We start from the raw sequence: 16,108 nt of genomic DNA, 5'->3' as shown, positions 1-16,108 counted from the left end.
TGCCCTTATCCACCTCTCTCCTTCCCCCCCCTTCCCTCTGGTAACCACTAAACTGTTCAGAAAAAGAAGAAAAAGAGGGGGGAAAAACCTTTTTTTTTTTTTATATCAGTGCATATCCATCATGTCAAAACAAGAAGAAAAAAATGGATTTTGAGTGGCATGCTTTCAAGGCACAGTGGAGTAGTATTATGCAGTGATACTGTAGCTGTGATAGAATACTGTATGTTGACATTACTAGACTAAACATAAACCATAGTATTTCCAGCTCTCAATTTTCTTAAAGCAACAGTCAATTTAAAATGATTTAAAATCAAAATGGTGATGATTTCTTTTTAAAACTGAAAATCGAAAATGAGGCTGCCACCAAAATAAGTTTCTGAGTGGCTCCTTTGTTGTTAGCCGGCAAGGGAAGTCATTTACTGATGGTGAGTTAACTAAATTATGTTTGATTACATCAGTCAAAGACATGTGTCCAAAGAAAATACACTTGTTTTATACTATTACCTTTGTGACAAAAACTGTTGATTTAAGAGTCGTGGACATTTTAAGTCAATTAAAAAACAAGATAAGTGATACAGAGTCGTTTTCCTTATCTCTTGATGAGTTGACAGATGTTATTGATGCTACTCAGTTATTTATTTAAGGTGTCAATGTCAAGTTTGAAGTGGCAAAAAAAATTAGTCTCTGTGAATAATCGTAGAATAACTACAGGCGAGAATATTTTTAAAGTTGAGAAAACACTAAGTACAATCTGAAGTGGAATCTGCTAAGATGTGCTACAACTAATCGTAAAAATATGTGTGGAACAGAAAAAGACTTATTTGAGCAAATTCACAAAGCTTGTAAAAATGTGAGGTGTTCAAATCCTTTGGTTATTCATCATATTATCAACAAGTGCTCTGTAGAAAATATTTGAATTTATCATGTTACCGAATCAGTATTGTCAGTGGTGAACTTCATTTGCTCTCATGGACTTAATTAGCATCATGAATTTTTGTTAGAAATAGAAGCTGAATATTTTGACTGCCTTAGTAGTAAAATTTTATTGCAGTTTTTTGAGCTTTGGACTGAGATTGAAATTTTTCTAAACCAAGAGGATGGCTCTCAACTACTATTATCAAATACAAATTGGCTTCTGGAACTTAGCTTTTTCTGCAGACTTGAAGATGTTTTTAAATGAATTTAACTTACATGCAAAATTTAGCTGCATTTAAGTCATTTTAGTGGCAACCGATGTTTGAATCACAACGTCAAGCTGCTTTATACAGTTCTCATGCTGTCAAAGTGAGATCTTTATTCCCACATGAATTTGCATGAATAAATTTTCCAACGTCAAACTACAGTTCCAGCAACATTTTTCCAGACATTGATGCAAGTGCAAAAAGTTTTCCATATTTCGAAATGCATTTAATTGTACACTTGAGGAACTTCTGTGTAACCTTTCATTAGAAGTGATTAATCTGCAATGTAATGGGATACTGAAAGGCAAATATCAAAAGAAGAATCTAATAGACTTCTATAACTGCCTTTGAAGTAATGAATATGCCCAATTAAAATCATGTGCTTGTGGATTAATATCAGTATTTGGCAGTACCTATCTGTCAGAAAAGACATTTTTAAAGATAAATACATAAAATCTAATGAGCATTATAAGATAAGAAACTCAAGTGAAGTATTACTCCCCCCAATTTTTCTTTTAATTAGCAGACTTACATATTATAAACTATTATACTGTTTTTATATATTTCATATTTTATATGAATTATTTCAATAAAAAGTTTTTTTCTACTGTTACATAAACATTTACATGATTTGCTATTGGCCTGCAAAGACTAAAATACTTAGCATTTGACCCTTTACAGAAAATGTTTGTGGACCCCTATTCTATAGCAGAGCTTTTCAAACATGAATGCACATAGTAATTATCTGGGGGTGTGGTTAAAATGCAAATTCTGATTTGGTAGGGCTGGGGTGGGACCTAAGGTTTTGCATTTCTTATAAGCGTCTGAGGTGATAGCAGGTGCTGCTGGTCAGTGGACTGCATTTTGAGAGGCAAGGCTCTAGTATTGAAGGCTAGGTTTTTAGAGAGGTATATTAATATTTGCTAAGCATCTATTATGTGCCAAGTGTTATAGCAGAGGCTTTTTCATATATTATCTCTTTAAAATGTCATAAAAACTTTAGAGAGTGTTAAGGACTACAGTGAGGTTGGGACCCCTAGTAAGGGTTTTCAATTAGAAATTGTTTTCTGAATGGTTATTGTGGTTTTTTTATTTATTTGTTTGTTTTTGCCTTGATTATATGGCTTCTTCTAGGACCTCTTGGGGGAGGGTTGAAGTCTTAGAGGAAGCAATACATCTAAGAAACAAAAAAAAATGAGAAACAAAATACCACATTATTAGCTGATCCAGGTCAAAGTAGAGACTGATGATAGTCATAGGGATGTGAAGTACAGCATAGGGAGTATAGTCAACAATATTGTAATAACGATGTATAGTGCTACATGAGTACTAGACTAATCGAGAAGATCACTTTGTGAGTTGTATAAATGTCTAATGACTTTGCTGTACCCCTGAAACTAATATGAAATAATATTGAATGTCAACTCTAATGAAAAATAAAAATTAAAAAAAAAAAAGGTAGGGACCAATGTCCTCAACTTCCCTGTTAAATTGCAGTGGGCCATCAAACCAGTTACCCAGCCAAAAAGTGAACTTAGGATATAGCATATATGTGTGTTGCAAACATTTCTCCCAGTCCATTGTCTGTTTTTTCATTTTTTTATAACCATATCTTTTGAACGAATGAAGTTAAAATTTTGATAAAAAATACAATTTGTTTATTTTTCTTTTCAAAGATTATTTTTAAGAATTGAGGTAAAATATACATAATGTAAAATTTACCATTTTAGCCATTTTTTAGGTGTATGGTTCAGTTCAGTAGCATTAAGTACATTCACATTGTTGTACTGCCCATTACCACCATTCATCTCTAGAACTTTTTTGTCTTCCCCAAGTGAAACTCTACCTATTAAACACTAACTCTCCATTCCACCATGCCCCTCACCCTCTAGCAGTCACCATTCTACTTTCTGTCTCTCTGAATTTGACTACTGTAGAATTGGAATCATACAGTACGTATCAGTCCTTTGTGTCTGGCTTATTTCACTTAGCGTAATGTCTTCAAAGTTAATCTGTGTTGCAACCTGTGTCAAAATTTCCTTCATTTTAGGTGCCGAATAATACTCCATTTTATGTATATCCCACATTTTGTTTACTCATTTGTTCATTGATGTACACTTAAGTTGCTTCTAGCTTTTGGCTTCTGTGAATAATGCTATCAGCATGGATGTACAAATATCTATCTATTCGAGTCCTTACTTTCACTTCTATTGGGTATATATACTCAGAAGTGGAGTTTCTGGATCATATGGTAATTCATTGTTTAATTTTTTGAGGAACTGCCATACCATTTTTCACAGTGGCTGCACCAGTTTACATTTCAGCAGTGCACAAGGGTTCAAATTTCTCTACATCCTAGCTAACACTTTTATTTTCTGGTTTTTTTTTTTTGTTGATAGCCATCCTAATGGGTATGAAGTGGTATCTCACTGTAGTTTTGATTTACTTTCCCTAATGATTAATTATATTAAGCCTCTTTTTATGTACTTATTAAGCAGTTGCACATCATTTTTGGAGAAAAGTCTATTCAAGTCCTTTGCCTATTTTTAAATCAGGTTTTTGGTTTTTTGTTGTCAAGTTGTAGGGTTTCTTTATATATTCTGGATATCAATCCCTTGTGAGATGTATGATTCACACATATTTTCTTCCATCTTATGGGCTGCCTTTTTGTTTTCTTGATAGTGTTTTTTGATGCACAGTTTTTAATTTTAATGGAATCCAACTTACCTATTTTTTTTTTTTCTTTTCTTGCCTGTGCTTTTGGTTTTAAAATCCAAGAAATCATTGCCAAATCCCATGACCTGAAGCTTTGCTCCTATGTTTTCTTCTAAGAGTTTTATTATAGTTTTGGGTCTTATGTTTAGATATTTGATCCATTTTGAGTTAATTTTTATATATAGTGTTAAGGGCCCAACTTAATATTTTTGCATGTGAATATCTATTTTTCTCAACACGTTTGTTGAAAAGACTCCTTTTCCTACTGAATGGTCTTGGCACTTTTGTTGAAAATCATTTAACCATATATGTGAGGGGTTATTTCTGGGCTCTCTCTTTTATTTCATTGGTTTATATGTCTGTCTTTATGCCAGTATCATCATCATCATCTTATTATTATTATTATTATTGACTTTGACAAAGTCACCAGGACTATTGGTGAAGCAGAATTTTACTTTTTGTTCTGTAATGAATGGTGGTGATAAAATAGAAAAGCACATGAGAAAAAAATCCTCGACCGCATACCATACACAAATATTAATTTAGGATTAATTTTGGACCTCAACAGAATCATGGACCTCAACAGAAAAACATAACTTATAAATGTTATATATTTTCTTTTACTTTGAGGCATGCAAAATTTTCTTAGAATAGAAAAATAATAACCATATGTAGAAAATTAGACAATTTTTACTTCACTGAAATTAAACACTTTTGCTTATGAAAGCACCATAAAATGGAAAATGAGACTTAGAAATTATTTTGTTATCTATTTATCATCTATATATTATCTGACAAGAACTTATATCTTGAGTACATAAATAATTCCTACATATCAATAACAAACTAATAAAAAATTGGGCAGCATTCTTGAAAATATTCTCAACGTCAACGATAAAGATATACAACTTGCTAGTAAGCTAATGAAAAGGTGCAAAAATCATTAGTAATCCAGGAAGTGCAAATTAAAATCAAGGCTGAGTACCACTTCACACTGCTAACATAAAGATTTTTTAAAAAGTGAACAAATATTGGCAAGCATATAGGAGTGTTAAATAGTACAACTATTTTGGAGACTTTCAGCAGTTTCTTAAATAGTTTATATACATCATCCCTATAACCCATCAATGCCACATGTAGGTGTTTATTTTAAAAAAATGAAACATTTATTTGCAAAAGTAATTGGACAAGAATATTTATAGCAACTCTATACTTATTTTTAAAGTATGATTTAATATTTTCAAAATAATCTTGTGCCAGGGTAGAATTGATAGTTTTTATACTGCAGAATATCAGTGAATTGTAAGCACTTTGAGGACAGTCTGTCTTATTACTGCTTTATTTCCAGTGCAAAGCCTAAGACTTGAATGACTTGGCATATACTAGGTGTTTCATTTGAGAATTATCAGTTTAAACTCAGAGAGAGTATGAAAAGAGAACAGAAAGCCATAGATTGATCTTTGATCCTTGAGAGCAAGAAGAGAAACAGAAAAGACACAGTCAAATTCTGAAAACTATAGAACTGTATATTTTTAAAAGCCAAGGGATTGAGAGTTTTTGTTTTTGTTTTTCTTTTTTATTTCTAAGGAAGGAATAGTACACAATTTCTGATGTAATAGCAGGATCAGAAAAACGTTGAAAGCATTAGTTATACTTGAGAGTACATTGTTAGTAGTATACTTAAAATAAAAACTAGATTCCAGAGACCTAAGGAAGGATGTTGTTATAAGTCATCAGTTTAAGGAAAGAATTAAATGATAATGTTAATAACATGGAATTCAAGCTTAAGTGGTATTATAAACTACTTGTATTTGAAGGTGGAAAGGGGAAAGGAAGGGAAAGCTGCAAGAGAGATGGGATTCAGGCAAATGCAAGATCCCTTGAATAGCAGGAAAGAATGAGATCTTTAGGGTTTTCTATGTAACGAATCATGTTGTCTTGGAAAAAGTGACAATTTGACTTCTTCATTCCCAATTGGATGCCTTTTATTTCATTTCTTTCTCTTGTTTGGTTGCTCTAGATAGAACTTCCAATACTATATTGAATAAGACTGGTAAGAGCTATTAGAAACAATAAACAAATACAATAAAGTTTCAGGATGCCAAGTCAATGTACAAAAATCCATTGTATTCTTATACACTAACAACAAAATTTCAGAAAAAGAAATTAAAAAAAAATTTCTTTTACAATTGCAATAAAAATAATAAAATACTTAGAAATAAACTTAACAAAGGACTTGAAGGACCTATACACTGAAAACTACAGGATATTATTAAAAGAAATTGAAGAAGACACAAAGAAATGAAAACATCTTTTGCATTCATGGATTGGAAGAATCAACATAGTTAACATGGCCATATTACCTAAAGCAGTATATAGATTTAATACATTCCCCATCAAAATCCCAAATACATTTTTTAAAGAAATAGAACAAAAAATTTTCAGATTTGTATGGAATCACAAAAGAACCTGCATAGCCAAAGCAATCCTGGGAATAAAGAATAAGCCTAGAGGTATCACACTGTCTGACTTCAAATTAACTACAAAGTGACAATAAAACAGCATGGTATTGGTAGAAAAATGGACCAGTGGAACAGAATGGAGAGCCCAGAAATAAACTCACATATGTATGGGCAAATAATTTTTGATAAAAAAATCAGAAACATACAATGGAGAAAGAAAGCCTCTTCAATAAATGGCGCTGGGAAAATGGGAAAGCCACATGCAAAAGAATGAAACTAGACTGCTATCTCTTTCCATACTTCAAAATTAACTCAAAATGGCTCAAAGACTTAAATATAAGACCTGAAACAATAAATTGCATAGAAGAAAACATAGTTAAAACATAGAAGAAAACAAAGGCTCATAGACTCTGGTTTTAGAGAGGATTTTATAAATTTGAACTTAAAGTCAAGGGAAGTCAAAGCAAAAATACATAAATAAATGGGACTATTATCAAACTAAAAAGCTTCTGCACAGCCAAAGAAACAAAACAAAGAGGCAACAAACTGAATGAGAGAAGATATTTACAAACAACACCTCTGATAAGGGGCTAATAATACAAAATATATAAATTCATACAACTCAACAGCAGAAAAACAAACCAGTTAAAAAATGGGCAGAGGACTTGAACAGACACTTATCCCAAGAAGACATACAAATGGCCAACAGACATATGAAAAGGTGCTCAACTTCACTAGCTATTACGGAAATGCAAGTCAAAACCACAATGAGATACCACCTTATACCTGTAAGAATGGATGTCATCAACAGGACAAATAACAAATGTTGATGAGGTTGTGGGGAAACAAGGAACCCTCATACAGTGCTGGTGGGAATATAAATTGATACAGCCACTATGGAAAACAGTATGAAAGTCTCTCAGAAAATTAAGAATAGAATTACCATATGACTCAGCCATCCCTCTCTAAGTATCCACCTAAAAAATATGAAAATATTCATCTGTAAAGATACACGGACCCTGACGATCATTGCAGCATTATTCACAATGGCTAAGATATATAAACAACCAAAGAGTCCTTCAATAGATAATTGGATAAAAATGTAGTACGTATATAGAATGAAATACTACTCAGCCATAAGGAAAGATGAAATACTGTCATTTGTGACAGCATGGATGGATCTTGATATAATCATCCTAAGCAAAATAAGACACAGAGTTGAGAACCATATGGTTTACTCATATGTAAGATATAAAACTGAAGGGAACAAATGAAGAAGACAAAGACTCATAGACACAGACAACAGTTTAGTGGTGACCAAAGGAAAAAAGGGGAGAGGGGGAGGTTTGTAAGGTTGGGTACCAGGGGGTCAAATATATGGTGACAGAAGGAAGTTTGACTTTGGGTGGTGAACACACAATGCAGTATACAGGTGATGTATTATTGAATTGTACACTTGAAACCTGTATAATTTTATTGACCAATGTCACCCCAATAAATTTAATAAAAGATAAAATAGAATATACAAACGTTTACTGAGAGAAAAAAAGTCAATTATATTGCATTGTATCAGTAAAAAAACAAGGAAAGGGTTTCTGGTCTATTCACGAAAGGGGAAATAAAATAATAAAGAAGAAAATTAAGAGATATATTATATCTCACTTAAAAAAAAGGATCAAAAGCAAGAATTGAAGGCTTCATCTCTTTGAGATAGAAAAAGGAGGAGTGCGCAGTGAAGACATATTCAGGTACAGAGATGCAAATACGGAAGCATGGCCATTACTCATCTAGTCCTCTGTCCAGATGAAAATTAAAGGTAATGAAGAGAATGTTAAATAAGGTCTATAGGAGTAGTTCTTTACCTTCAGGAGAGGAATGTCAGGGTGGGGTCTAGTGTCTTTTGAAAATGTTCCATATGTGATTCTGGGTTTTGATCATACCCTCCTTGCTCCCTTTGAGAATCACTCATTTATGTCAGCTGAGAATCAGTAAATATGGATAAAAGAATTTTTAAGAGTTTAATTCTATTTCAGCTAGAATTTGTGGTGCTTTAATCTGCATACTAGCAATTGTATGAGAGTGCTAATGTTTCCCCCTTAATTCTCTAGGTGAGTGTTCAATAATAGATGTTACCTCAGTGATCTGTTTGATAAATGTGTGTGTTTTTCATCTGATAGAAACTGAAAACCGGCAAAACTATCCATTGTACAAAGAAAAATCTTTGGGATGTGACAGTGAAGATATAATCTTTCCTAGTTAAAAATATAGTTTAGTTAGTCAGATAAGGTGTATATGTAAACAAAATTAGTGGTAATGTCATTTAGTGCCAAAATTCTGTATAAGTTTAAAATAGGGAAATATACTATTAGAGTGTTTTTTCTTTTCAAATTGTGGACCTATGGTCCAGTAATGTCTCATGAAATCAATTTAATAGCTCACAATAGTGTTTTTCATTTTTAATGGACTAGAAAATATTAGAGTGCACTGCATGCAGTTAAGTATTTGTGGAACTTTTGAATACATGTATATGTATGTAACTGTGTACTCATTTGGGTGGAAAATATATTTCTTACTGTGGATTGCAGTCAAAACTGTTGGAAATCCACTGTAGCTTGTTTTGATAAATGAATGTGGACATTAAAAATATCTTTGTCTTATTTTCACCTGTTCATAGAATTTATTAAGTTTATATTGATTATCTCAACTAAACACATACATTTTGTGTTTTATATAAAGGTATATATATGTGTATATATATGTGTGCATGTCTGTATTTTTTTTCTTAATAGGTGCAATGGATGAGCTTCATAGTTTGGATCCAAGAAGGCAAGAATTATTGGAAGCTAGATTTACAGGAGTTGCAAGTGGGAGCACTGGGAGCACTGGCAGTTGCAGTGTTGGAGCTAAAGTGAGTATAATTATGAAATTTGACATTCTTTCCTTGTATTAAATAATCTAAAATATGTTTTGTAAGGGGTCCCTACATATGTGCTTAATAGCAAAATACTACTATAATTTTTATAATGTATAGGAAAAAATTCAGTGTTTATAAACCTCATGTCTAATATAGCCTAACATATTTCAGGGGTGTTGTGATATAAAACAGCAGTTAGGTTTCAGGAGTAAAAAGGAATGTGGTAGATTGTGCTGCCTTTCTCTCATTACATAATTTTTACCTTTCCCGACCTCTTTCTTTCTTGCCCCTATCACTCATGTTCCTATCTGTACATTAATCCACTGCTTCTAACTGCTGCATAAAACTTAGTAGTGTATCTGTTACGCTTTTCAGATAGACATCAGGTTGTTTTCAACTCCCTACTACCTCACACTGCAGTGACTTTCTTGTACTTGTTCTCTTATGGACCTTTGTGAGCAAGTATTTAGGATGTTTTCCCAAGAGCAGGATTGCTAGGTCATAGGGTATATATAGACTTCAGTTGAATAAATAGTGCTGGATTGCTATTCAAAACAGTTATACAAAACTAATCTGTACTTTCAGCAGAGTACATGAGCATTTCTGTATCCTCAAATCCCAGAAACACTTGGCATCATCCAGATTCGTCATTCTTGATAGTTTTTTAGGTATGAAATATCTCATTGTTTTACTTGTATCACCAATTATTTTTACGCATTTCTTCATATGCATGTTAGCTTTTTAGAAGTCTCTGATAAATTAATTCAGTTTTTTGCCTATACTTCTATCAGGTCACTTTATTTTTCAAACTGATTTTCCCATGTTCCTTGTATAATCTGTGTATTAACTCCATGTTGGTTGTATACAGTGCAAATAACATCTCCCATTTTGTCATGTCTATTAACTTTGTTCATGGTATCCAGTATTGTAGGGGATCATTATAAAGAATTCTTTAATTTTGTTGTAATCATACCTTTTTTTTAATAGTCTGCCTCTGAGGTTTTACTAACTCTTGGAATACTAAGGAAAATAATAATTATCACCATTAACCGTCTGGGTTAAATAGAACTTTTTGCGAATTTTAACTTATTTTACTACTAACAGCAGTAGGAATAAAGGTGTAACAAAAAAACAGCTTTATTAGAAATTTTTATTTATTTATTTTTTTAGGCGAGAGAACCCTTAGTTGACCTCACAGATTGCAAGGACCTTGTCAGCTTACAGTCCCCCCTTTTTTTTTTTTTTAACGCCTACAGCACCTGGTCTTCCCAGGTAGTCTCCCATCCAAGTATACTAACCAGGCCCGACCCTGCTTAGCTTCCAAGATCAGACAGGATCGGGCTTGTTCAGGTTAGCATGGCCGTAGACTAGAAATTTTAATAAGAATTTAAACATACAAAAAAATACTCTTCATATCAAGTAAATCTTGATGCACAAACATCATAAAAGATGAAGAATGTCTTCATGAACCCTTTGAGCTTAACGAGATGGTCCAGGTTCTTAATACAGAACGTTATATGGTGAAATCCTTCAGTTGAATGAATGACTGATGAAAATATTATGTTTCCTTTTTTTCCTTTTAAAGTCATTGTCTAATTCATTGATTCTTGAATTTGAGAAAGTTTATCTAAGGTAATGTTATAGGACGACTCTGAGATTTGATATATGTAGTCAGTGTCACCACCACTAGTCTAGAGGTGCTGTAGCTCCTTGTGTTTACTTCCTGATTTGTCTAATATATATAAAATGCCTTCCTCTGTCATTTTCCTCTCTTGACCATCTTGAGTAAAAAATAGATATTTCTTAATTCTCAGCTAGAATCAGTGAAAGCTTAAAATCATACTATAAAGCTGGTATCTCTAGTCTTTTATAAATCCTTGAAAGATGATACAGTATTTGGACTAGGCAGGAAGATAACTAACTGAAAGATGATCATTTATGTCATTATTGCGTCATCTTTTTAGATCATTAAATCTGTATTGTTTTTCTATTTCTACCATAATAAATTACCACAAAGTTGCTTAAAACAACACATCTGTTATAGTTCTGTGGGATCAGAAATCTTACACTGGTCTCATTGGGTTAAGATCAGGGCATCTGCTGTAGGCCTAATTCATTTCTGGAGGCTCTAAGAGATCATTTTCCTTGCCTTTTCCAGCTTCTAGAAGCTGCCTACATTCTTTGACTAGTGGTCTCCTTCCTCCATCTTCAAAGCCTTCATTGTTGCATCTTTCTTACTCTTTGTTGGAAGTTAATCTCTCCCTATAACTACAGCCTAGAAAGGTTCTTTAAAGTACTTATGTAATTAGTCCACCCCAGGACTGATATTCTGGTATAATTTCCTTAATTCAAAGTACTTACCTTCCATCTCATCTGCAAAGCCCCTTTTGCCACAAAAGGTTATATTCACAGGTTCTGGGGATTAGGACTTGGGCATCATTGTGGGCCATATTCTGCCTGTCATGCCATCATTCCATTTTTATTTTTTTTTTATTTTGTTCGTTTCAGCATAGTTGGGAATATTTGGTGAACAATGATGAGTAATGATGATGTAATAACAATATAATATAGGAAAAATAAGGTGATGTAATAACAATATAATATAGGAAAAATAAGATCAGTAAGATCCCATAATGTATATTAGATTTGTGAAAGGATCCAGTAGGCATATGATAATTGTAGGACAATGCATTTTATTCTATAAAGATAAATTTTATTTTTATTCTTTGGTTGATCTCTGAGAAAGAAAAGTCCTGAAACATCAGTCTTCACAAATAGTTGGAACGACATGAAAAAGAATCTCAAAAACTAGAATTGAGTCCTGTGGACCTGGATGGTATTCTAAGAGTTAAATACTGCTTCCTCAAAACTGGCACACAAAAGTATTCTACAGTTTCTTCTTTAAATTTATCATTTTACTGTCATATTTGCTTTTTAGGCCATCTAGACCTCACCTTTTATATGGTATTGATAGGGATCCCGTTTGATTTTTCTCCATCTAGTGAACCAGTTTTCTCAATAATGCTTCTTAAAATCATTCGTGTTTTTCCATTGATTTGCGATGCCACCACCTTTATCATATATTAAGTTGTCATGTATGTATATGGATCTTTCTCTGAAATTTATGTTCCAGTGGTCTGTGTTCTTGTGCCAGTATAACATTAAACAGCAGTATTTAACTCTTGAAAATACCATCCAGGTCCACGGGACCCAATTTTAGTTTTTGTGATTTTTTTTCATGTAGTTCCAACTATTTGTGAAGACTGATGTTTCAGGACTTTTCTTTCTCAGAGATCAACCAGAGAATAAAAATAAAATTTATCTTAATAGAATAAAATGCATTCTGTCTTAACAATTAATTACCATATGTCTACTAGGTCCTTTTGCAAATGTAATATACATTATGGGATCTTACTGATCTTATTTTTCCTATATTGGTCATGACATTTAAGACTGACTTGTTCAGGAAGACTCATCTAAAGTTTCTCTATTAAGTGTAATGTTTGCTTATAGGTTTTGTGTATATAACCATGACTAAATTAAAGAAGAGCTTTTCTATGAATGGTTAGTTAAGTGTTTAATTGTTCGTTTGTTTAAAAATCATAAATGTTGGACTATATGAAAGTCTCTTTTTGTTCATGGTTAAAAGAATCATACTTTTTCTCCATTAGATTATTAGAGTTATATTCATAGTTTTTTTTTGTTTGTTTGTGTAATTTATTTGCATTTCTGATGTAAACCCTACTTGGTTATGACATTGTTTTTAAAAATACTTACTGGATTTAACGTATGGTTAACTATTTTATTTTGGATTTTTACATATATATTTATAGAAGAAATAGATGTACAAACCTGAAGAGTAATAGTTTAGTGAGTTTTGACAAATATGTACAATTATAGTAATCCACATCCCTCTCAAGATACGGAACATTTTCATCACCCTACCTTATCTGTTTTATAAATCAGTGTCACACTAGCCTCATAAAATGAACTGCTTCCCCTTTCACTATTTTTACTATTTTCAGCATCCTGTATATGATAGGAAATGTTTGTGGGAAGATGGTTAGGCATTTACCTGTAAAACTGTTTTGGCCTGGGGTTTGTTGAGAGGGGAGGTCTTTTACTATCATTTATATTTAATATTATTTAGTTTATTAATCCATTTCATTTATACTTTTCAAACTTATTAATGTATAGTTATAATACTTGTAAAAACTTCCTTTGTTATTTCCTTTCTGTTCACTCTTTCGTATTCTCTTTTTCTGTACATTCTTGGCAGAGCTCCAACTAATCACTGTTTCAAAGAAAGTTTGGTTTTAATCTATCACTGTTCTTTTTGCCCATTGATTTTTGTCTTCATAATTTACTTGTTACTTGGGGTTTGCTCTGTGGCTCTTCTTCCAGCTGTTGAGTTGAATGAATTAATTTATTTATATAATAGAGACATAACTAACATACAGTAAAATATATGGATTTTAAATGTTAGTTATGAGATTCCCCCTGCATGGTTTTTATTAAGGTATAATTTACATATAGTGAAATTGCATAATTCTTCTATAAGTTTTCACAAATGTATACAATTTTATAAATTAATATATAATTAAGATATAAGATAGTTTCCAAAGTATTCCCCATGCCCTTTTGTAGTCAGTGCCTCTTGTTGTCCCGGTAACCACTGATCTGTTTTCTGTTCTTCTAGTTTTGCCTTTGCAAGAATGTCATGTAAATGGAATAAGTATTGTAATATGCAGCCTTTTGAGTGTGACTCGTTTTAATTTAGCATAGTGCATTCATTTGAGATTTATCCATGTTGTATGTTATCAATAGTTACTTTTTATTGCTAAATAGTATTTCATTGTATAAATATGCCATACTTTTTTTTCAATTACAGTCAACATTCAATATTACTTTATATGAGTTTCAGGTGTACAGCATAGTGGTTAGATATTTATATAATTTACAGAATGATCCCCCCATTAGTCTAGCACCCACCTGGCACTATACATAGTTATTACAATATTATCAATTATATTACTATGATATACTTTACATCCCCATGACATTTCTTAATCCCTTCACCTTTTCATCCAGTTTCCCAGCCCCCCTCGCATCTGGCAACCATCACTTTGTTCTCTGTATTTATGAGTGTTTCTGTTTCGTTTGTTCGTTTATTTTGTTTGTTAAGAGTCCACATATAACCACATTTCCTTTTGGTACTTAGGAACCAAGCTGGTTATGTTTGTTATGTGGTAGTCTTTTGGAAAAGTGTCAGTCAGCTGATGTAGAAGGAATGTAGAATAAAAAAATAAACATTTAATATTCTCCAGTATAATTATTGTTTAAGGCAAGGGTCATCAATGGATGCTAAAATCATTTAGTAAAATGTTTTAGAGAACAAGATCTCAAATTTTTACTTTATAAATTAGTTATTAATGACAAAAGAAAATATGCCTTTAAAATGGAGAGATTTGTTGGTCACTACCATTTCTCTTAGATGAGGAACAATTGGGTTGTTTCTAATATTCTGCGAATTACAAATAAAGCGACTGTAAACTGTATAATCCCTCCTCTTAGATGTGGCAGTTGTTTATGTGGTGTAAATACCACACAAGACAAAATATAGGGCCGTTCCATCTCTGAAAAGTTTTTTTTTGCCCCTTGCCAGTCAGTTCCCACTTGGCCAAACCCCTCCTCAGACCCATACTACAGATTAGTTTTGCCTGTATTTGAATTCCACGTAAGTGGAATCATGCAGCATACTGTTGTATTGGGCTTCTTTCACTTAATAATAGTTTTGAGATTCATTTTGTTGCTGTTCAGTTGTTCATTCTTTGTTGTTGTTCTTGTATGGATATACCACAATTTATCAATTATTCGTAGAGTGATATTTAGATGTTTTCAATTTTTGCCTGTTAAGATAAGGTTGTTATAAATATTCTTATACACTTTTTGTGGATTTATGTTTTCATTTCTCTTGGGAAAACAGGAGTGGAATAGGGTAGGCGTGTGTTTTAACTTGATTAGAAACTGATACTTTTCCAAAGTGTTTCTACCATTTTCTACTCTAATCAACCCCAGAACCTTGTCATGTGAGTTTGTGGCTCTGTTGTAGGATTGCAGACAAAACATAAAGGTAAATGTAAATTGCTGTAAAGTTACCGTATAGCTGTCATGTTGGGAGAAGGAGCTAAATATGAAGATTTGTTTTCTTATTTTACATAATGAGTCACATCGTTTAAAGTTAAAGAATAAAAATATACATAAATATATCATTTAAAGTTAAGGTAACTAATTGAAGAATTAAAAATAAAAATATAAATATGTATATCAGGAAGGAGGGGGAAGCTGTGATGGCAGTAAACTAAATTATTCATCTTTCATGGTAGGATCAATAAAGGAGTTAGAAATATGGTATATGCAGAGGCATTCTCTACACCCATTTGAGAGAAAGGAAATAGCAAAGGAAAAATGGAATGGAGAATCTATGTGTAGATTCACAAATTTCTCCTAGTATATTAAAAGAAAAAGCAATGCAGAACAATCTATATAATGTTATCTTTTGATTAAGGAAGGAGAAACCAAAGGATGTATATTTAATTTGCTAGTGTAGACATAGCCTCTAGAAAGATGATAAAAAACTAAAGAAGGTAGGCTGTTTGCATTGCCTATTCAAAAATTCAGTTAAAAACAATTTTTTAAAAAAGTGGTTGCCTCTGATAGTGGGGCTGGTGTGGGAGGGAGAAATTTATATTTCTGTAATGAAATTTTTCCCATATGCTTGTGGTGCTTTTATATTTTTTAAAAATATCCCATGAGTGCAAAAAATCTGTTTTAAA

At 32.3% G+C, this 16,108-nt stretch overlaps 1 protein-coding gene and 1 pseudogene across 1 annotated transcript in view; one reads left to right on the top strand and one right to left on the bottom strand.

The window, feature by feature from the left end:
• TLK1 (tousled like kinase 1) overlaps positions 1 to 16,108 on the top strand; it is a 123,716-nt gene that overhangs the window by 30,557 nt on the left and 77,051 nt on the right. The window contains exon 2 of the mRNA XM_006921183.3: positions 9,148 to 9,266. Within this exon, the coding sequence (XP_006921245.1) occupies positions 9,148 to 9,266 (119 nt within the window). The remainder of the gene's footprint in view (positions 1 to 9,147; positions 9,267 to 16,108) is intronic.
• On the bottom strand, positions 10,520 to 10,640 carry LOC112470659 (annotated as a pseudogene).

Source organism: Pteropus alecto, unplaced genomic scaffold (genome assembly GCF_000325575.1).
Source record: "Pteropus alecto unplaced genomic scaffold, ASM32557v1 scaffold3, whole genome shotgun sequence".
NCBI lineage: Eukaryota > Metazoa > Chordata > Mammalia > Chiroptera > Pteropodidae > Pteropus > Pteropus alecto.
The sequence above is the reverse complement of the archived record's forward strand: the minus strand, read 5'-3'. Positions and strand labels throughout refer to the sequence as shown.